The sequence below is a fragment of the Pogona vitticeps genome, chromosome 5, assembly GCF_051106095.1.
Source record: "Pogona vitticeps strain Pit_001003342236 chromosome 5, PviZW2.1, whole genome shotgun sequence".
NCBI lineage: Eukaryota > Metazoa > Chordata > Lepidosauria > Squamata > Agamidae > Pogona > Pogona vitticeps.
Window position 1 is genome coordinate 195,304,773 of NC_135787.1, and position 21,499 is coordinate 195,326,271.

At 52.9% G+C, this 21,499-nt stretch overlaps 1 protein-coding gene across 1 annotated transcript; it reads right to left on the reverse strand.

Annotated features, from left to right (window-relative positions):
* Positions 1-753: 753 nt before the first annotated feature.
* On the reverse strand, positions 754-21,283 carry NCAPH2 (non-SMC condensin II complex subunit H2). Its single transcript, XM_073002392.2, has 21 exons — positions 21,142-21,283; positions 20,452-20,706; positions 18,972-19,073; positions 18,297-18,352; positions 16,845-16,926; positions 16,192-16,263; positions 15,218-15,297; positions 14,912-15,066; positions 13,829-13,924; positions 12,900-13,018; positions 12,723-12,794; positions 9,795-9,861; positions 9,234-9,341; positions 8,501-8,554; positions 6,387-6,460; positions 4,945-5,044; positions 3,600-3,656; positions 2,654-2,709; positions 1,441-1,542; positions 1,190-1,339; positions 754-1,055 (listed from the first exon to the last, which is right to left on the reverse strand). The coding sequence occupies exons 2-21, from the start codon at positions 20,557-20,559 to the stop codon at positions 915-917; spliced, it is 1,851 nt and encodes a 616-aa protein (XP_072858493.2). The 5' UTR covers positions 20,560-20,706; positions 21,142-21,283; the 3' UTR covers positions 754-914.
* Between the last annotated feature and the right edge of the window lie 216 nt (positions 21,284-21,499).

Sequence of the window (21,499 nt, forward strand, 5' to 3'; positions counted from 1 at the left end):
TTCATTGCCAAAGGCCTGCCTCAACGTTTTTTGCCTGCCAGCAGGAGGATGTCAGAGACATGGCCGGTCTAACATCCTGAGGCAAGGAGTTCCATAGGCAGGAAGTGGCCCATGAAAAGGCTGTCGCTTGCACCCCTATACCAAGCCTGCCTCTCTGTGGGTGGCAGGGCTGAGAGAAAGGCCTCCCGTGCAGATCTCAGAGCCCAGAGGAGCTTTTTCCAAGCCCTAGGAAGCCTCAGAGGGTTCTTCTCCCACAACCAGCCCCCAACAGAGTGTCCCTATTTCTGAGGAATGTTGCGGCTGGTGTGCCTTTTCTGAGGATCACGCCAGGCTAAACTCCTGGAACAGATCTTGGGCTTCAGGGATCCGCTGCATCACACGCCACTCAACAACCTCAGTAGACCCATTCAGTGCTTAGATGGAAGTCTGGCTATCGAACCGAGAATCCTGCCAAGGCAGGGGTCATGGAACCTGAGATTCACAGACGTGCTTATATTTGAGAACTGCAGACGGGCCATTCCTTGTCTGCGCCAGAAGTGCAGGGCCTCTTCTATGCGCTGCCCTGTGCTCTGGGGTCCATGCCCTACCAATTCGCGTTCTGAGAATATCCTGCCAGCCCCAGCACGCATGGATGTCCGTCCTCTGCCCTCGTTGCCCTCTGATGTGCTTTCTGGGCTACCTGCTGCTGGAGAGGGATTCCCGCATCCTTCCTTAGCATGAGTGCAACCTTCTCAGAGAAGAGAAACAGCCACAGTCCGGCACGCGCTCTTTACTGGAGTAAAGTGGAGGCAAAAGTCGCGATTTATGGCAGTGCCTCTTAGCAATAAGAGAAAAACAGGGGAACGGATGGGCTAAGGAAAGCTGTACAAAAAATACACAGTATATACAGGCAGGCAGAGGGGGAGAGGGTGGGGTCACTGCTGGGCGAGCGAGGGAGCCGTGTAGGTGTGGAAGCGCTCGTGGGCCTTCTCTTGAGTCAGCAGGCGCAGCGCCATGGTGTCCACTGCCTCGTCCAGGCCCGGATTCTGCCTGATCTCCACCGTGTAGTCGTTGGCCTGGAGGAAGACCAACGTTGTGTCAGACGCGCCCCAACTTAGAAGGGAAGCCCGGGGGGGGGCAGGGAAAAGAGAATTCATCATCCTCTCTTCCTTTGTTCCCTCCCTAGAGCCAACATGCAGTCAGTACATACCAGCTGCAGGGAGGCCAGCATGTAACGGCAGACCTCAAAGGCCGGCTCCCCTGCCACGAGGCTGGCGAAGGAGCGCCACTCCCCAACCCTGGCCAAGCGAGACGCCAGGCGGTCGCCATAGTCATGAATGTCAAAGGCGGCCCGTGCTTCCTGCGCGAGAAAGACACCCAGTTAAGGACTGCCCCACGCACACACCCTGGAAGAATCACTCGTCACCCTCCCGCCACCATGTCCCTGTCCCCCTGCCTTACTTGGTCCTCCAGCTGAGGCCCCATCATCTCCTCCCAGTCCCGGACACGGCGGGACAGCTCCGTCTCTCGGACGTATTTCTGGGAATGGGCCATGAATAGCTCCTGTGGCCGGATGGGAAAAAAAAGAGCAGAAGGGGAGACCCTTGCATTAGACAACTGGGGGGAGGAAAAAGACGACGAAATCTTACATACTGCCCCCCCCGTGCGTTTTGATGGCTCAAGAGCCACAGGGAAAAAGCTTGAGGTCTGTTCCTTCTGAGGTTTTCAGGCTCGCCCATGGCGAGTCGTCCTGTCTGACTAAGGGGGCAGAACAGAACCGCTAGGCAGCGTCTCGTCTTCCGAAAGGCCCCACTTTGTGAAGGACAAGAGATGCGACGGGGCAGGCGCAGCTTCGCCCTCCCCGTGCCTGAAGGCCCGCCAGCTGGGCCTGCTTCCAGGAGGTGTGAAGGCTTTTTTTTTCTCCCCAGAAGCTCTTCCCCAGGTGGAAAGGCTGCCTTTTTTTTGATGGTGGGAGGGCTGCTTGGACCAGCCTCCACAACGCCTCTCCGCCAGTCCTGGAATGAGCACGGCTTTTGAAGTAGGGTGGCTTGGTTCATGCAACCTGATTTTAAACTCCTCAAACAAACTCCGCAAACCTGCACTAGTGGTTAACAAGATTCTGCTTGTTCGCTCGAGGGCCCCTCCCTGCCCTGGCTCTTTGGGAGCCATCAGACACCTCCTGCTTCCCACCAGTCATGCAAACAGTTTCACAAAAATGTAAACGCCCATGCCCTTTTAATTCGTAAAACCCATTAAAAAAAAAACAAACAGCAACGGACTTCCAGACATTTCTGGGTTTTCTCCCCCTTCCCCCCCCCAAATTTTTTTGAGGGGCTTTGGGTAGACCCTGATGGATCGCACAGCAGGAACTGGCCCCAGGATACTATCTCTCTCGGTCTCAAAGGCCAGAGGGCGTGGCTCAGCCATCCCAAAATTGACGCATTTCAGACGTCGTACATGATGACATCCAGCATGAGCGTTGGAAGGCACAGCGGCTTGTAACTAAGGCAGGGGAGGATTCCCCAAACACGCCGCGAATACAATAAAATAAATGATTAAAAAAACCCCAAAACAAATGCCTGCCCCCAAAGCATGAGCCCATGAGCATGAGCCTAGCCAGGCCAGGCCAATCATCCCATTTTGTGCTCCCGCCTCTCAGGAGCAGGATACGTACCACGTTCTTCCGCACCAGCTCCTCATAGCTGAGGGAAGAGGGGAGGTCACCAGGGTCTGCAAAGGAACGTAGAAGTTAGTAGCCCAGCAAAGGATCTGGAAACTGCTGCACGCGGATGACCTGACGACAAAAAGTAGCCACAAATTCTAGAGCAAAAACGGACCCTTTCTCCAATTCTGGAGAGCCTCGAGTTGGTTTAGCTTGAATGGAACGTCCCAGGCCTCGTAAACCAGGGCTCCCTCCTCCGACAGGGAGGGCTGACCTCCTTTTCCATGGGGCACCAGCCTCGATCCTGGTCTTGCCAAGGAACAGCTCCTCACGCCCAACCCAAGAACTATCCTCGGACGGCAGTTTATGAGTCAAGACCTGAAGTCATTGTTCATCCGTGGCTTCGGATAGCCGTCTGTCTGTTCCCTGTGGCGCGCAAGCTGTTGAAGACCTCACTGGCTGTGCAGCCCGGTGTGTAAGAGGTCTCCGCCTGCATTTCTTCACCGCCACTCTTCCTGATCCCCAGGGAGCTGCCCCTTAAAGCAGAACCTTGCCGTTTCTTTGGTTTTGTTTCTATAAACTGTCGTTTTAGATCAGGCAGCATATTGGGCTGCACGAACCAAGCCAAAGTGCACGCCATGGTTTCCCAAGGCACTGGCGTGCTTCCACCTGATACATAACCCCACCCCCACCCCCGTGTCCTGACTTGCCAGCTCTCCAGGGCATACCCTGCCTAGTTGGCGATGGGACAACTACTCTGGCTTCTGGCCTAGGACTCCCTCTCAGACTGTCCATCCAGCCGCTGAATAGCTCAGGGGCTTCGGTCTCTGGCTGCGGAGCCAGAGGTTGGGGGTTCGATTCCCCACCCACCCACTGGGCCTCCTTGACCAGGACTGGACTCCATGATGATCCAGAGGGCCCCTTCCAGCTCTGCCTTTCTAAGATCTCCGTCTCTTACCTGCCACTGAGTCGGGGGCTTCTAGTGGGGGAAGGTCTTCCTGCTCCAGAAAGTCATCTGTGGGAAGAAGGAAGAAGCTTCTAATCCCAGCAGAGACAGGAGGAGAAGCCACGCCGGAGAGCCACCGTGTGCTGGCATGGCTGGAGTATCGGACTAAGGGTTTAGGCACCAGCGTGCAAGGCCTCACTCTGCCACAAACAGGCCTGATGCCGCTTGCCCTCTTAAGTCTGGCCTACTTTACAGGGTGGTTGCTTGGGGGAGCAAGTGGGGAAAGAGCACTGGCCTGCAGGCCACCTTGAGAAAAAGCAGAGGAGACACAAATGTAAGAAATGCATCCTCTACAGTCCGGTGGTCCCCAACCTTTTTGCCTCCAAAGGCTGGTTTAGCATGTGGGCGTGGGAGGGGCCGTGCGGGCGTACCTAGGAGAGGTGGGCGTGCATGCATCTGCGCGTGCAAGGGGGCAGGAGACTTGTCTCTGCGGCCCAGTCTTGGCAAGGCCACGGACGGCGACCGGACCGGGGGTTGGGGACCCCTGCTCTACGCTCTCCCCACACAGCTGGATACAGGGACTAAGGCTGCTGTCGTGAGGGAGGTGGGACCCATTTCCAGCAAGTGCTCTTCCAGCTTTGGGGGGGGGGCTTCTCTTGGCCCCACCACCCTCAAACAGGCACATTTGATGAGGATACAACGGAAGGCCTTCTAACGGCTGGCTGGCCGACACCTACAGGTTCCTCTAAGCCAGCCATTCTCAAACGGAGGGGCGCGTGCCCACCTTCAGGGTCCTGCCACATTTGAAGGGGGCCACAGACTGGAATCCATTCTTCATACACACACCTGTACCACGTGACATAGATAATCCTAATCAGGCCTATGTTTCTTTCACATTGTTTTTATGACTGTGGCTAGAGATGGGCACGAACCGGTTTGTCCTGGTTCGTCCCAGTCCACAAAGGTGGCAGCACAGGTTCTGCTGCTCCCCTCCTGCTCGCTCAGCCCCTCACCAGGCCCAGCACGATAGCTTTCTGCACCTCCTCCACTGATCCCCCAGTGGATCCCCGGCAGCAGCTCAGGCTGATTTCCCATTCAGATGTCGGTGCTCCTGCTTGTGACTGGGAGATTAGCTGAAAGGTGGGGAAAGGAAGCCCACTCAGCTCGGTGAGTGGCTGATTGAGCCAGAGGAAATGGGGAAGGGAGGAGCAGCACCAACAGCTGTGTTGCTACTTTTACGAACTGGGACGAACCGATTCGTGCCCATCTCTAGCTGTGACCAAAAAAAGAGAGATTGAGAACAGCTGTTCAAATCGACCCCCCCACCAATGATAGGCCAGCAGTCAGAAGACAATACCTGCCACACCGTCGCCATCCTCATCCTCATGACCCTCCTCGGCATCCTCCTCTTCCTGGGCAGGAGGCTCTTCAAAGGCCCTGGCCAGCTCTGGGTCTTGCTTCAGGAGAGACCAAAACAAAAATCAGAAGGACACGTGTGGGTGATCACGGAACAAAGGAAGGCTAATTGCCTTAGAGAAAAAACAAAGGAGCCAACCACAGGTATCCGAGCCAGCGGAGCCTACGGGCAATGCCCTGAAAGCTCTTTTATTGACTTAGCATGATTTACATAGGTAGGATGTTGTGAGAGAGACCGATAGGATACTAATTACCTAATCATAACTAGGATTGGCTAAAAATAACCCTATGATCTTATGCTCCACCTCTAAGCAAAAGGGCAGAAGAAGGGATCACCCAGCCCGCTGGCAGCTACTGCTTCCTGGCAGGAGTGTGTGCCCATCCCAGGAACAGAATGCAGCTGCAACCTTGAAGCAGAAGTTTCCCACCGACATGTCCTGGGCGTTTTGTGTTTTGTTCCTCCTCTCTCTGGCTCACGGGCCGTGGCTCACAGGCCGTCCCTTTTCATTAGTTCCAAGGAGTTGAGGGAGCGGCCGTGTGAACACGAGGACACAGCTCACAAATGTGCGTGCCTGCGGAAAACTCAACAGACTTGCAGGGAGAGTAAATACACACACACCCAAAAAAGGGGCTTGGAGAAGCAACTTTTACAGTAGGACCCTTGTAGAAGTGGGATCAGTATCCGTGGTTTCATTTATTAAAAAATACTAAAAGAAAAACAACGACTCGGAAATACCTATGTCTGTGATATCCTTAGCAGAACTGGCTACTAGTGGCAGCCAGAGACCACTAGTAGCCACTATTATCCACAGTTTTCTGTATCTGCGGGTGGGGGGGGGGAGAGGGAGAGCTTGGAACTAATCCTCTGTGAATACAGGGACCTATTCTATTTTATTACAGCTCCCAGATTCTCTCTGCCAGAGGTTCCAGTGGCCATGATGGCTGGGACGAACTGGCATCCACCCTTTGACCAAAAGTTATTTCTCCCCAGAGTCCTGGATCCACTACTTCCCCACCTGCTCCCAGGGCAGGCACTCCTTGGTGGAGCCAATTTTGCAGGCGAAGTCACACTGGATTCTTGCCTGGCGTCCAGGGGACGCAGGCCACCCTTCCTGGGGTTTCTCGCTTTATCGCTTTCACAGGTGATGGCTCAAGAAAGTAACCTGCCTCTCAAAATGCACAGGAGGACTAACCCACCGTGCATGGAGGTCCTCCGATGTCCCCCTATCCCGGCCACCCTTTCCCCCTTTTTCACCATATCTGTCCAATGATGTGCTGTTATTTGAAAGAGAAGTGCCTGGAATGTATTGGCAGGAGCGTGCGGAGGGCGGTTACAGAGAGGAAGACGCACAGGCACCCACCCGCCCCTTCGGTTTCCCTCACCATCATTCTCTTCTGCAGCTTCTTCTGGATAGCCAGGCGCTCTTTCATATGCTTCCAATACAGGACCTCTAAATCTGCATAGACATTAAAAGAAAGGATCAGGACCCTGGACAGCGGAGCCCTTGCAGTTGCGGGGGGGGGGGAGAGGGAAGGGACAGCAAACAGCTGGTCCTGGAGGATCCTTCGCTGCCCGCCCTGACTCTATTGGGGGTCAGGGGTCAGGCTTCATCCCTCGTTCTCCTGCTTCCCATGTCACAAAGGGCTGCCAAGTCACTCGGGCATCTGCGTTTCCCTCTTTCCTTCCAACCTGTCAAGCTGCCGCCTGAGGCTCCTGCCCCACGGTTCTCCCCCGACTGCCTCCCTTTTCCCAAACTGCCTCCCACACCCGTTTCCAAAAGCCCACCTCTCCCGACTGACCTCTTAAGAGGGGAGAGTCCACTCTTACCCTTTTCAAACCCCTCTTCTGCCACTCCAGACCCTCTCCCTCTCCCTGCGAGACATGTTGCAAGCTCTCGAGACCAGCACCACCCTCGAACACCACGTCCCTCTCGGCTGGCTCAGGCAGTGCGGGTGGCCTGATTGAGGGGTAACAGGACTGGCGGCTCCCTTGGGCCAAGAGGTGTCGTTCCTGGGCACCAGCATGACCCCAGGACCGAGTCAGTTTTGCCAGAGTGCTGGGAAGAGGACCGCTGGTGGTACATAGGCCCTTGATAGGGCAGGAGCGGCAAATCCTTCTGGACGTTTGGTGGGCTGACTGCCAACGCTGAGTAGGGAGATGGGGGTTGTGTAACAAATCCCTTGCTAGAGAAGTTTCACTGGCTGCCCCGTCTGTTTGCAGGCAGGATTCAAAGCGCTGGCGGTAACCTGCAAGAATCTATGCCGCTTGGTTGCACGCTATTTCCAAAGGGCCACATCGGCCTCTCCCCAACCACAGGAGCATATACAAGTGGTAAGGAGTTTTGGGGGGGGGCTTTTCTTGGTCCCACCACCCTCAAAACAGGCACAATTGATGAGGGCCTTCTCAGCAGCTGTCTTGAACGTCTGGAGCTTCCTTCCTAGGGAGCCAAGACTCTCCTGTCCTTCCACCAACCGACAGGAGACCTTCTCATTGTGCTTCTAAATGTCTTTGAAAGAGCTCTCACTTGCTGATTGCTTTGCTTTGCTGATTGTTTTTAATGCACTAAGCTATTTAATTATGTTTTGACCTCCCCTCCCCCCACTTTGCTGATTTTTTAAAAACTAAATCTGTCTTTACTGGGTGGTTGGAGCTACCTTAGACCCTTCACTGGGTGACAGGTGGGATAGATCGGGGGGGGGGGATGTTCCTAACTGTTAGAGCAGTACGACAATGGAACCCATGACCTCAGGAGGTGGTGAATGCTCCAACGCTGGAGGCATTCAAGGGAAAACCAGACCACCCTGGTCAGGTCTGCTTTCGTTTGGATTCCTGCCTTGAGCTGGGGGTTGGACTGGATGGCCTTAGAGCCCCCCCCTTCCCGACTCTGTTCTTCTGGGATTCTCTAACCGCAATGAGCCGTACTGCGGTGGTTGCCTTGGCATCAGCGGGCAGGGAGAAGGACACAGGAAGGCGCAAAGCCACGTGAGCAAGGAAAGCTGTAAGCTTCGTAAGGGTTTGGATCCTTGCCCGCCGAGAAAGCCGAGCAGCCCTTGAACCGACGCGTGCCAACTCAGGGGCAAGCCCCAGCGCAAAAGCTTCCCTTTGGCAAAGGCAGGCTCCGCTCTATGCGAGACGTTCTGTATTTAAGGACTCTTCAAAACATCCTGCCCCTCCCCTCCTGACCACCCTGGGTGGAAGGCAGGAGCAGGAGCAGCTCGTGAGATGGATGGAGAACTTCTCTGTGCCTCATCAGGCACGAACACAGAGGCCATGGTTGCGGCAGCCCCACAACAGGTCGAGACCGAGGACAGAAGCCAAGGAAGCAGTGCAGGGGGGACTGCAGCAAGAGTCACTCAATTTCACGCTTGCCCCCAAACAGGAGTCCCAAACACTCCGCTTGGGGCCAGAAGCGCAGGAGCCCACGGAAAAGGAGGTCAGAGAACGGCACGTCTCCCCTCCCCTTCCCCCCCCCCCGCCCTGGAGCAGCACAACTCACCAGCAAATGTTGGTCCTTTCCTCCTGCTTCTCTGGTTGCAAGCTCGGCCGTGCTCTGGAGAGACACAAAAAATGGGTTTGTAAGGACATAATAATACAATTGCAGAGCTGGAAAGGACCCTTCTGGATCATCCAGACCAGCCTCTCTCAAGGAAGCACCAAAGGGGGAATCGAACCCCCAACCTCCGTCTCTGCAGCCAGAGATCTAAACCGCTGAGCTACCCAGACAGTGCCCTCGTGTGTACGCCCACTAAAAAGTACAGGAGCCCTTTCCTCCACGATACGGAAACCACCCTCTGGGGCTTGCGATGGGAACACGGTGAGCCCAACTGACTGTGCCTTTGCAGACAAGCGGCAGGTGCGAAAGACAAGCTGAAAGAGGGAGCCAAAGGGAAAAGCACCAGAAGAGGCTTCTCTCGGCCTTGCGTCCCTCCTTCACTCCTTCTTGTCTCTGAAAGACCTCCAGGAAGTCAAAGGGCCAAGGGATCCCCACCCTCAAAGACAGAGACTCTACAAAGGGAGGGACCTCAGGAAGGGGGCCTACTCGCCAGAAGGAACCCCTGGAGGCCTGCGTTGGGTGGAAGCACAACAATCATGATGCGAGAGCCTCCTGGAGAGGCTGACAGCGGCCTCAAAATCCACTCTTCCCATGACGTCGGCCAACCAAGGCCAGCCTGCTTCCGATGGGCACCTCCCCTCCTTCCGCGGTCGCAGCCCGGAGCCTCGGGACTCACCCATGGCTGAAAACCACGCCGTGAACTCCTGCAGTTTGCTGGAGAGCCTCCTCTTCCGCTTGGTGCCGGGAAGGTCCTCCAGGCCACGGGGGACAGTGAAGGGCCTGCCTGAAGCCGGAGAAAAGGGGGAAGCCCATGGGCCGGGGGGCAGAGCAGGGAGCACCTCCCGGCTTTGGCACCTGGGACTGGCAAAGAGAGGCAGAAAGAAGCCTCCCTGAAAGGAGAACCCTCGGACGACGCTCCTCCCGCTACAGCTCTTCCAGCTTCCAAATGATTCTGAATTCTCTCTTGGATTTCATGCCATGGGGAGAGCCATGATGGGCAATGAGGTTCAGCCATGCCTGCTGAGGCAACACGCCCCACTCCCCCCACCCCGCCAGGGTGAAGCTGCCACCTGCAAGAGGAAAGACCCCACGCCTACCCCCATTGCATGGATTTCTCTTGGCTGCTCTGTTAGGATCCAGTGGGTCCCAATCTAGCTGTGGGATAGGGTGGGGTGGGGTGGGGTTTGGTGGAGCGGGGCTCTCTGCCCACTCCGCTTCCTGCTCCGCCCTGCAGTACCTTTTTTCAAGGGTTTCTCATCGGAGGAGCTGAAGGGGTCCAGGCTGCGCCAGGGGTCTAGAGTCTCCTGGAAGAGAAACCAAGGCCGAGTCAGGTCAAACCTCACCAGCAGGAGCTCAGCTTGGCTTGGCCTCGCCACATGCAAAGAACAGACGAGAGAGGTTCTTGCCTTTGCACCTGACGAAAGGGGAGAGGAAGGAAGAGCCTTGCACCGGATCACAGCCGAGGCCCACCTTGGCCACCGTCCCCTTTCCTGTTCTGAATCTTCCACAGAATAGATAAGAGAGCAGCAACCGTTCCTGGCTGTTGGTCCCCAGAATTTGTACTTCACAGGTAATCTGCCTCTAATCCTGGAGGCTCCATTGTTATTGTGACCCCCTCCATGAATCGGATTAATCCCTTTGTTCGAACCACCAGAGTGACAGACCATCATCCCATCTTCTGGAAGAGAACCTGCTGGCCGCTTTATTTTCATCTGGTCTGTCCTGAACCTCAGTGCATGTGTGTATGTGTGTGTGCCTAAGCCACTTTCAATGGGTAACCCGGTAAGAGAAGCCGACAGCTGGGGCCTGGGCCTTGTCTACTTTGGGCTAGAGAAAAGCAAATCAGGACCAGCACTCTGTCCGGTGATAAATTAATTCCGTGCACTGTACACCATCAGGGGAGGGGCAATGTTTGACCTCCCCTCCCAGCAGCGTCAGCCCATACAATCAGTGGGGAGGGATGGCAGGAGCTGCAGTCTCCCATTTTGCATGGGTGGGTGGGGGGTGTCCGTATGTTACAAATGGCCCATCTGGGTTATCAGTGGTTTGTTTACACTGGAGTAAGGACAGGGAACCTGACTAAAGGGGGCGGGAAGGGATTCCCAGAGGCCAACTCAGCATGCCAGCCTCTAAACCCTACCCTGTATCAAGCAAGGGACCGCCTTAGCCTTCACAATCCCCTATCAGACTGGGCTAACTCAAGGGAGGAAAGGTTGGGCAAAGTCACAGCACATCCACCCCCCACCCCAATCAGGGTTCAGTCACCACCTCAAGAAGTCCAGGGGGCAAGCTAAGAATGGACATGAGCACAGGACCAGCGTCTCGCAAAGCCAAGCCTAGGACACGGGCCCCATCTTCGGTTTCCCGAGACCACAATATAAACTGGGCTGAGAGCCAATTTGGGGTAAATAAAGTCAGTTGAACTATTTAAAATCTTAAAAGATGATGCTGTTAAGATGCTACATTCAATATGCCAGCAAGTTTGGAAAACTCAACAGTGGCCAGAGGACTGGAAAAGATCAGTCTACATCCCAATACCAAAGAAGGGCAGTGCCAAAGAATGCTCCAACTACTGGACAATTGCACTCATCTCACACGCCAGCAAGGTTATGCTCAAAATCATACAAGGTAGGCTTCAGCATTATGTGGATCGAGAACTCCCAGAAGTACAAGCTGTATTTCGAAGGGGCAGAGGAACTCGAGACCAAATTGCTAACATGCGCTGGATTATGGAGAAAGCCAGAGAGTTCCAGAAAAACATTATTATTATTTATTATTTATTTTATTTATATCCCGCCTATCTGGTCAATAGACCACTCTAGGCAGCTACTTCTGCTTCATTGACTATGCAAAAGCCTTTGACTGTGTTGACCACAACAAACTATGGCAAGTCCTTAAAGAAATGGGAGTGCCTGACCACCTTATCTATCTCCTGAGAAACCTATACGTGGGACAAGAAGCAACAGTTAGAACTGGATACGGAAACACTGATTGGTTCAAAATTGGGAAAGGAGTACGACAAGGCTGTATATTGTCCCCCTGCTTATTTAATTTATATGCAGAATACATCATGCGAAAGGCTGGACTGGAGGAATCCCAAGATGGAATTAAGATTGCCGGAAGAAATATCAACAACGTCAGATATGCAGATGATACCACTCTGATGGCAGAAAGTGAGGAGGAATTAAGGAAGCTTGTAATGAGGGTGAAAGAGGAGAGTGCAAAAAATGGTCTGAAGCTCAACATCAAAAAAACTAAGATCATGGCCACTGGTCCCATCACCCCCTGGCAAATAGAAGGGGAAGATATGGAGGTAGTGACAGATTTTACTTTTTTGGGCTCCATGATAACTGCAGATGGTGACAGCAGCCACGAAATTAAAAGACACCTGATTCTTGGGAGGAAAGCGATGACAAACCTCGACAGCATCTTAAAAAAGCAGAGACATCACCTTGCCAACAAACGTCCGCATAGTCAAAGCTATGGTTTTTCCTGTAGTGAAGTATGGAAGTGAGAGCTGGACCATAAAGAAAGCTGACCGCCGAAGAATTGATGCTTTTGAATTGTGGTGCTGGAGGAGACTCTTGAGAGTCCCCTGGACTGCAAGGAGAACAAACCTATCCGTTCTGAAGGAAATCAACCCTGAGTGCTCACTGGAAGGACAGATTCTGAAGCTGAAGCTCCAGTACTTTGGCCATCTCATGAGAAGAGAAGACTCCCCGGAAAAGACCCTGATGTTGGGAAAGTGTGAAGGCAAGAGGAGAAGGGGACGACAGAGGTAGTTGGACAGTGTCATCGAGGCAACCAACATGAATCTGACACAACTCCGGGAGGCAGTAGAAGATAGGAGGGCCTGGTGTGCTCTGGTCCATGGGGTCACGAAGAGTCGGACACGACTAAACGACTAAACAACAACAAGGTCAGTGCAACAAGGTCAGACATTAAGTGGTGCAGTCCCAGCCAAGACTAGGCTTTGTTTTCCTCGGTAATGTGTAGACTGTTTGATAGCCATGTGGTAAATTTTTCCATTTAAGGCCCGAAAAGCCAAGGAAGAAGGTTGAAATCTGAAACCTCTTGGTTTGGTTTTGTTTTGGTCCAGGTACGGCCAGCAGTGCGTGCTGTTTCTCTCCAGACTGCCCCTTCCAGTTCTCTGCCCAGTTTTTACCTTGAGGTGGGCGCGGTCGTCCTGGGCAGGGGGTCTCTCCCGCAGCACGTATCCTTTCATCTTGGGAGCACTCTAGAAAGTAGAAGAGTGAAGCTTTGAGGCGCCGTCATGACACCCGGACCCTGGCCACCTCTGCTGAAAGCAAAGAACCCCTTAACCCTCAGCTCCAGCGAATACCGTCTGATGGGCGAGGCGCTCCTCCACCCCAGCTGTGGAAACCTCAGGAGCTTCTTCTGGAACACCTGGCAGGAAGTGGTCGCAGCCCTCGTCATCCTCCCCCACCGGTTCTGCTTCCCCTGCATTCAGGGTCAGAACAAGAAGGAAGCGCCGGGTTAGTCTGGCCCCAAAGGAGGGCAACCTCTCGCTGCTCCGCTCACCTGGTGTCCTGCACCCGCTGCACCCCTCCGTGTGGAAACAGGAGTTTCCGGGGACTATCAGGTGCTGCGCCAAGCAGGACAGGGTTGCTCAAATCGACATAGGCAAGAGGCACCCTCAACCACCACCCTCCCTCCCCACAATACACACACCCGTTGAAGCCTTCAAACATCTTCAGGGAATTCAGCTAAATCCACAAGAGGTTTTTGCCCCCCCACCATGGAGGAGCCACCACACTGGAATTCACACTTTGTTTTAAGTTAGATAAGAACATTGATCATAAAAGTTAGGTAGAAGTGGTCTATATAAATATATAAAATAAAATAGAGAATGCCACTGGTAAAAATCAGCAGGGGGGAAACCCCAAACAAGCCGAAAGATATGTGGAACAACGGACATGGAACAATGGATCAGGTTCCGTCCTCCCACCTTCAGGCCAGACCCGTCAGCGAGACCTTGGCTGGCCTGATGGGTGTGTGTGGCAGTGCCGGCTGTCTTGGGAACTTGCGAGCTAAAAGACAGCACACAAACTTTTTAAATAGTGAGATGTCCTCCCCTTAAAAGCCATCTGGGAAAGAGATCCAAGCAACACCCCATGCTGAGTACTGTATATTCCCAAGGACAGTGCGATTTCCAGATCAGGGTCTGAGCCAGGTTCGCCTAGTAAGCCATCATTTAACCTCACCCTTCCTCTGAGCCACGAATCCCACTGCATTTTGACCACAACTTACCTCCTTCCTCTGAGAAGTCCAGGGCCTGAACGGGCGTGTTGCACACACTGACCTCCATGGGGGTGGAACCCACTGCGGGAGGAAGGCTCTGAACGCCTGCCGGGGAGGAACAGAAAAAGTAGGTAGGAGAGGGGCCACTCTAAAGGGCCGTCACCGCCCACCCCAACGGGCACGGAGGGCCACGGCAAGAGTGGGGATTGGAGACCAAGCAGGGGAGAAGGGCCTCTCCAGGTACAGGGGTCTTCTTCCTCATTTCCTCTCAACCCTCAACGAGGTAACCAGCCAGACCATAGACGGCTGCAGTCAGCTTTTTCTTCTGCCAGTGTTAGGTCACTAAAATAATTCCTTATTGCATCAAAACTTGACTATAACATCTCTGTCGACAGCTAGGGCGGACATTTGGAAGAGGTAAGATCATAATACTGTACCATATTTTAAATGTTTAGATGCTGAGGTCTGGTCAACCTCACTTGCTGAAAAACTTGACATGACAAATGGGAGGGGGGGAGAAAAAGGAGCAGGAAATCCTTTATGGAAACTTGATTTTTTTCCGCCCCTTTTGGAGACCCCAAGATCAGTCCAGATGTTTTGTAACGCATTTGGAGAAGGAGATTGGTTTGGGTTTTTTTCCCTTTATTGCAGAACCACAGATCCCCTTTACATTCAGCCAGAAAAGCTGAGTTGGAAAAAGCTTTGCTGTTTCCTTTACTCCCGTTTTGCTTCACTTCCAGTCAACAAAGATGGAGTGCAACATTTGTTAATGTTTTTTCACCAAGTTTTTTTTTAAACGTTGCACTGACCTGTGTTTCAATAGAAGAACATTTAAACAAAGAGTTCAGGAATACAGCAGGCTATCAGGCTGCTCTCTCATGACGTGCTTTCGCCCCCCAGGCCCTGCTTGTGGGTTTTCTAGGTGCTTCTGGCTGATCGCTTCGGGAAGCGGAAAATCAGATTCCAAAGAACTGGGTTTGTTCCCGGGAGCTCTTTTCCTGCTTTAGCCTAACTCCTCCAGTGATGAAGGAGCCCTGAGTGAGGTCCCTTATGTGATCTTGGTGGAATAAGGGGCACCGCGCCTCCGCCTACCCATGGAGTTGCCACGTCCCCACTCGCAGGCCCTGGCTGGGGGGCACTGGGTTGGCGAGAGTCCTGCCAGCTCCAGCATGAAAGTGCCATTGGTGTGCGGAGTGCACGTGTTCATACGGAAATCCCTCCTGCTCGCCAGCATCTCTCCCTTCCGGCTGCAAAGAGAAAGACTGTTGGTAAGCAGAGGGAAAACAGCAAAGTGCTCCATCTTCAGGCCAGCCTTATAGCAGCTTGCAAGGAAGAAGTAAAGAGTGGAGGCACGCGCCTTTCCCTCCCTGAAGTCCTCGGGAAGCAGCCCGGGCTTACCTGAACAGGGGATTGTCCTTCTTTTCCGCCTCTTCTGGTGGAACCAGGGACATCGGGGTCAAGGGGACAATAGTGACCATCTGCAAAGACAAGACAGCAGGTTCCCACATGGCTGGGGAAGGCACAAGGCTAGTGGTCATGGAAACAAGAGACAGGAAGATGTTATTTGTTGCCTCGTATTTTGGGGCAGATGGTGAGCAGCAAGGAACAACCAATGGCCACTGGGCTCATAGAGCAGAAGGGGGCTCAAAGACCCCCGTCTACTGGGTATCCCTCCTCAGCTGCTTAAGGGCTCTTCTTTCCCTTGCTGAGAGTTGCTGGCACTGTCAAAAGATCAGCTGGTGTCCGGGAACGAGGGCTGGAGCCCATACAGCACAGCCGAACAGAGGGCAAGAAAGGAAAGGCAGGATGGCTCGGTTCCCTTGCTAATCAAATCGCCAACAGCTGGGAAGGCCTTCGGCACTGCAGACCCGTTACTTTAAGCAAAGAAAAGATCCAGCAGACCAGAATCAAATAAGGGGGAATGTCCCTGAAGTGGCCGGACAGATCACGGGCAGAAATGCCCAGGCAAATCAGGAGGGCAACGGCCCACCAATGGGAACTCCACAGCTATGGGATGCTTTGACGGACACCGAGATGAGTAACAAGAGCCTCTTTTAGAAGTCTTTGAAGTTCTATCCTACAGGCCAACTTTAAGTGGGGATGGATTGTTAATGAAAGAACACAGTTGCATTTCCCCACAGCCAAAGCATGCTCTAGATTCACCGTGAGTCACTTAGGGCTGGGTCATTCTCTGCAAATCCAGTGAGGGTGACATGAATGTGTGTGTCTCATCAACTTTATTCTCCCCAGAAAGGTGTTGTGCTTCATGGACTTCAGATCAGGGGGACGACGAAGAGATTCCAGGTTTCCCCAAGCCCTCCCGCCCCAGAAGCACCAACCACAGGAGAGACGGGGATGGCGGAAAGACTCACGGTGGGCTGCCGATCATCCTTCAAGTGCATGTTTGCTTTGCTGGCGTCTTGGATGTCGTTCAAGGAGAGGAACTGCAGAGAAGGAGGCTCTGTTAGTAACTGCTAGCAGGCATGGCCCTTGCCAGGCAAGAGAGCCCATCCTCTCTTTTTTGCAGACAGGCAGGGTCCATGCTCCAAGGCACAGGAAAGGCTGCTGAGAAAGCTGCCTTCTGTGTGTCTGCACAGGATGCCGTACAGAACCATATATCGTAGAAAAAGGCAGACATCTGGTGAAGGCAACGCTGGCCTAGCGTGCATACGTCATTCTAAATCCACTTAAGCATGCTTCATGCAACTGTTTTCTCTACAATCGATTAACATGGCTGCTTCTCAAAAAACAAAACAAAAATCTAGAAAAAGATAGCTCACACCATTTTATTTTGTATATTTTCTGCCGGTTAAAATACCTTTGCTATCCTATTGAAAGCGAAAACCTAAGCTTCTGTCGCTAGTGCCTGCTTCTTCTCAATAAAGAAACTCCTGCTAACTCCTGCTTCTTCTCAATAAAGAAATTTCCAAGGAAAACCAAATTTGGCTAACCCCCACCCTCACCCCACTCACCACCAAAAGTCCTTCTTGCCTCTTTCTCTCTCTGTGTTTACCCTAGACCTCACCTCTTCCTTTTCTGCTGCTGGTCCAGTGGTGGCATCCGTGTCGGCCCCATCCTCTCCTACAGAGGCAGGCATCTTCTCACGTCTAATGGGAGGGAGGGAGGGCGGGGAGGATGAAGACAGACCAAGAGACAGAAAGAGGCAGAGTTATACTTTTGAAAGAGCTACCTGCTATTGCGGCAGTGCAAACGGACTCCTTCCAGGTGCAGTTCTGAGTCAAGTGACCCGTTCTCTACTCCAGAGCCAGCGACTAAGGAGCTACAGAATTCGGTGAGACCCACCCCCATTACACCAGCTTAACACTGATGGTGGAATGGATGGGGGGGGGGCAACACAACAGAATTATATCACCTCCCTCTGTCCATCTCTCTGTCACTTTGAGACTAGGCACTAAGAACCTTTCTGGTAGGCTTGCTTTCTTTGTACAAGGGTGTCTGGTTTTTGTAGCTTTCTATGTAAAAGACAGCGTCACCGAAGCGACCAGCATGACTTTGACCCAACTCTGGGAGGCAGTGGAAGACAGGAGGGCCTGGCCTGTTCTGATTCATGGGGTCATGAAGAGTCGGACACAACTGAACGACTAAACAACAACAACATGTAAAAGACTGTTCCATCATGCCATCCCTCACATAAACTCTGAAAGTGCTGGAGTCCCACAGACACTCTGTTATATGATGTTTGACCTGCTCGAAGAAAGCTGAATTTTTGGAATTATCCTTGAAACAAAGCTATAGAAATGAATGGTGGAAAATATCTAGTCCAGCAAACAACCGTCAGAAAGAAGCACCAATGGAAGCTGGTGGCAGGAGATCCAAAGATTATGAAGAAACAAAGCAAACCAGTTGTTCCAACTCCTGATCCATCAGAATCCAAGCTTAGGACGCTTTTGATCCTGATCTTTGTAAACTTCCAAAGTGGCGCAGTGGTTAAAACCGCTGTACTGCAGCCAAAACTGTGCTCACGGCCTGGAGTTCAATCCCAGGTAGCGGCTCAAGGTCGACTCAGCCTTCTATCCTTCCGAGGTCAATGAGTACCCAGCTTGCTGGGGGGCAATGTGTAGCCTGCATAATTAACTTGTAAACCGCTCAGAGAGTGCTTGAAGCGCTATGGGGCGGTATATAAGCAGCACACTTTGCTTTTTGCTCTTTTTTTTCCAGAAAAGGAAGGTTTACAGCCTGCTAAATGTATCATCATTCTACAACTCTGCTGCCAAGATGACAGAACACTACTTCCAACAACATGAAAACCAGAGAATAATTTACAGACAAAGAAACACCCACTAAGGAGGCTTCGGCAACACATTTTTCTAGAAGGAACACAAGCAAAATAACTACTTTGACCATAATGAAGGGAGGCAGCAGTCCAGACAGAGGAAGAGAAATGAGTTCAAGGAAGAAATTGGAAACTGCTCTGGCAAGCATGTTCTGCTACAGTCCTGCCAAAGGCTTTACTCACTTCTTATTGGAGATAAAATCAAGAGCCTGGTAGACCAACGAGTAAAGGTATTCCACCTAAGAAAATAAAAAGAACAGGATTAGATAGGCTGCGATACAGAAGGGGGCGGCGGCAACCCATGGCGCCAAAAAGAATGAGGTTTTCAAAAGGGCCCCTGTGTTTCACCGAGACACAAAGATGCTGGTTTGTGAATGCAAGACATTGTGCTTCTATAGCCACGATTCAAAACACCACGAAATGGCCCAAGAGTGTTTGCTGCACAAGATCGTGTCCGCACTGCCAGGAGGAAAAAGGAGGCCAAGCTTTACATAGTAAAGGGCAGCTTGAACGTGGACAACACCCATGGCAGCCGTCAAGAGAGTCTACGGGATACCCTCATGTCCTCTTTGCCACTCGCATTTGTTGAAACACAGCCCCGACACTTGTTTTTGTGTTTAGAGGGAGACATGGTGAAAACAAGGAGTTCGTTTCTGGGATTTTTCCTTGCCTGGTGTTGCCTTAGAAAAGTTCAACCTAATCAAGAATCACCACTCTTTTCCCTCCTTGCATTAGCTTCAGTGTCTCTCAATGTGAAAAGAGAAACTGAAACACTGCTCTTTGTTCGACTGAAATGTTCGGCAGTGGTGCGACCTCTACCTCAACCAAGCAGAACTTCCCTGACAATCTTCTCCTCACCTTCTTACTGTAGATGCAGGCAGAGCCTTGGATCAGCAATGCTGCTTCAATAAAGTTCATGGTAGTTTTGCCGCCATCAAAGGAAACACAGATCTGTTCAAGCTACAGAATACAAGAACACAAGGTTGGAAGACATAAAAAGAATACATTGCATGCACTTGGATTTTACTGGAAAGCACACAGTCCATGGAGCCTATTTTGCACCTCCCTGAAAGACAGTTTTGGAGGCTTTTAAAAAAAAGTTTGGAGATTTTTGTTGCAAAATGCAACAATAAAGGATTTTTGTTGCAAGATGCATACAATAAAGGAAGAAATAGTTTTGCATTCACAAGACCTTTAGGTAAAGGTTCCCCCTTTGACATTTAGCCCAGTCGTGTCCGACTCTAGGATGCGGTGCTCATCCTCGTTTCCAAGCCATAGAGCCAGCATTTGTCCAAAGACAGGAGTTTCCGTGGTCATGTGGCCAGCGGGACTAGACACGGAACATCGTGACCTTCCCACCAAGGTGGAACCTATTTATCGACTTGCATTTTTACATGCTTTCGAACTGCTAGGTTGGCAGGAGCTGGGACAAGCGACAGGCGCTCACTCCTTCCTGTGGATTCGATCTTACGACAGCTGGTCTTCTGACCTTGCAGCTCAGAGGCTTCTGCGGTTTATCCCGCAGCGCCGCCATGTCCCTATTCACAAGACGTTTGCAGGGTTCCTAATAACAGGACCTTTTGCCGGTCACTAACTTAATATGGTCACTGCAAGTTGGAAGATATCTGGCAACACATCACAACTCTTTCACAAACTCTGGCCAATCTTTGAGGCAATGAGCATCAGAAATTGAGAACAGTGCTTGTGTTCCAACTTCAGAAGAAAAGATGAAGGGAATGGGGAGCAGGATACCCGCCTGGAAAAAGAGACAACATGGCTCAGCTCTTGGACCACCTCTGACAATGCTCTCAGACCTTGGAATTCCCTCCCACTGGAGGCCAGGCTGGCCACATCTTGGCTGTCCTTTCACAATCAGACAAAGACCTTTCTCTCCAGGCAAGCTATCCCTCAGTGATTGGCTCCCTGAGTGGCTTTTTTAATGGAATGTTGTGCCTTTTAAATGTGTTTTTGGTGCCACTTATGTTTTATGCATGGTGTTGGTTTGGTCCTTTTAAGTACAGTATTTGTATACTCACTTATTAGCTTTACTATTACTTTCTAATGAGGGAAGCCACATTCCTAGAGTTTCTGTTTTTACCTTTAACTGTCATCTGTTAGTGATGGAAGGCACCTTGAGTCTTTCTTAAGGAGAAATCCGGGTAAGACTATTTTAAGGAACTCAATATCCTAACCAAATACATTCCAGGCTAAGACGTGACTCTCCCGGGTTCACCCAAGGCTGGCATAGCAGCCCACCTGGAAAGAAGCCCCGCTCTCCTCAGCCTGAGTGAGTGGGGCAGGATCCGCAGACAGGGTCCTCCCCGTCCTCCCTCCTCACCTCCTCCAGGTACTCTCCCAGCTGCGCGGCCACGTCCACCTCCCAGTTCTTGGTGAGGTCGCGGATGGGCTGCAGGAAGTGCAGGAAGCGGGACTCCGGGTCCTCCATGGCTGGGCGGATGGACGGGAAGCCGGCCGGCCTGTCTTTCTCTCTTGCTTGGCTTTCCCGGCCCAGGGAACCGACCGGATCCGCTACTTCGGGGGAGACCCCTCAGCGCCCCTTTCCGAGGAGGCCCATCTCCCCCTCCCGGTGAAGCTGCAGAACAAGGGCGACAATGACAAGCCGGCGAGGTCCAGCCCCACTCGTTCCCGGGACCCCCACAACCCCTCCTACCATCACCCCCGGGGCAGAACCTCCCCCCCCCCGAGCTCGGCTTGGGACTACAACTCCCAGCATCCCTGAGCAACGAGCCCTGGGAAGCGACAACGGGCCTTGTAGTTCAAACGTGAAGGGGCTTCCAGGCTCTTGGGTCCCAAATAGCACCCTCGGCCCCCCCACCCCACCTCACCCCCCGGAGCCTGGTTTCTCCTCCCCCCAGACGACCTTATAATGGGGGCGGGGGCGAGGTGGCTCCTGAGCATGGGCAGAGGGCTCTCAGCGGCCAAGCCCCGGCTCCCCCCCCCTCTCGCGACCTAGGCCCGCCAGGGAGGGGTGAAGACAACGGGAGCTTCTCCCCCCCCAATCGCTTACCCTCAAAGGTGACGTTGGGGGGGGCGACGAGCCGCTCTTCCGCAACAACGGCTTTTATTTTTCCCGCTCGTCGCTTGGGTGACGCCATCCGAGGGCGCCGAGGACGAGCGGTGGTGACGTCACCACCCCGTCGCGGCAGGAGGGGCGAGGCTCCCCGCGTCTCCACCGCCAGCCCCTCCCCTCCCGCCCTCCTCGACTCCGCCCCTCGCCCTCCCTTAGGCCCGCCTCCTGCCGCTTTGGCAGCCTAGAACTTCCCCGGGGAGAGGCGTGGCTTTGAGTCTGGGCCCCGCCCTTCGGCCTCTCCGCCCCACCCCTCGCCCTCCCTTGGGCAACGCCCCCTGGCGCTGGGCGGCCAATC

What these genes read in the sequence shown, in the direction of transcription:
- NCAPH2 (XM_073002392.2), bottom strand. Translation starts at nt 20,559, where the DNA reads ATGGAGGACCCGGAGTCCCGCTTCCTGCACTTCCTGCAGCCCATCCGC. An exon ending in TGGGAGAGTACCTGGAGGAG is followed by an intron (nt 19,074 to 20,451) that starts GTGAGGAGGGAG and finishes TGTATTCTGTAG; the next exon opens with CTTGAACAGATCTGTGTTTC. An exon ending in GGATGGCGACGGTGTGGCAG is followed by an intron (nt 3,657 to 4,944) that starts GTATTGTCTTCT and finishes TTCTTCCCACAG; the next exon opens with ATGACTTTCTGGAGCAGGAA.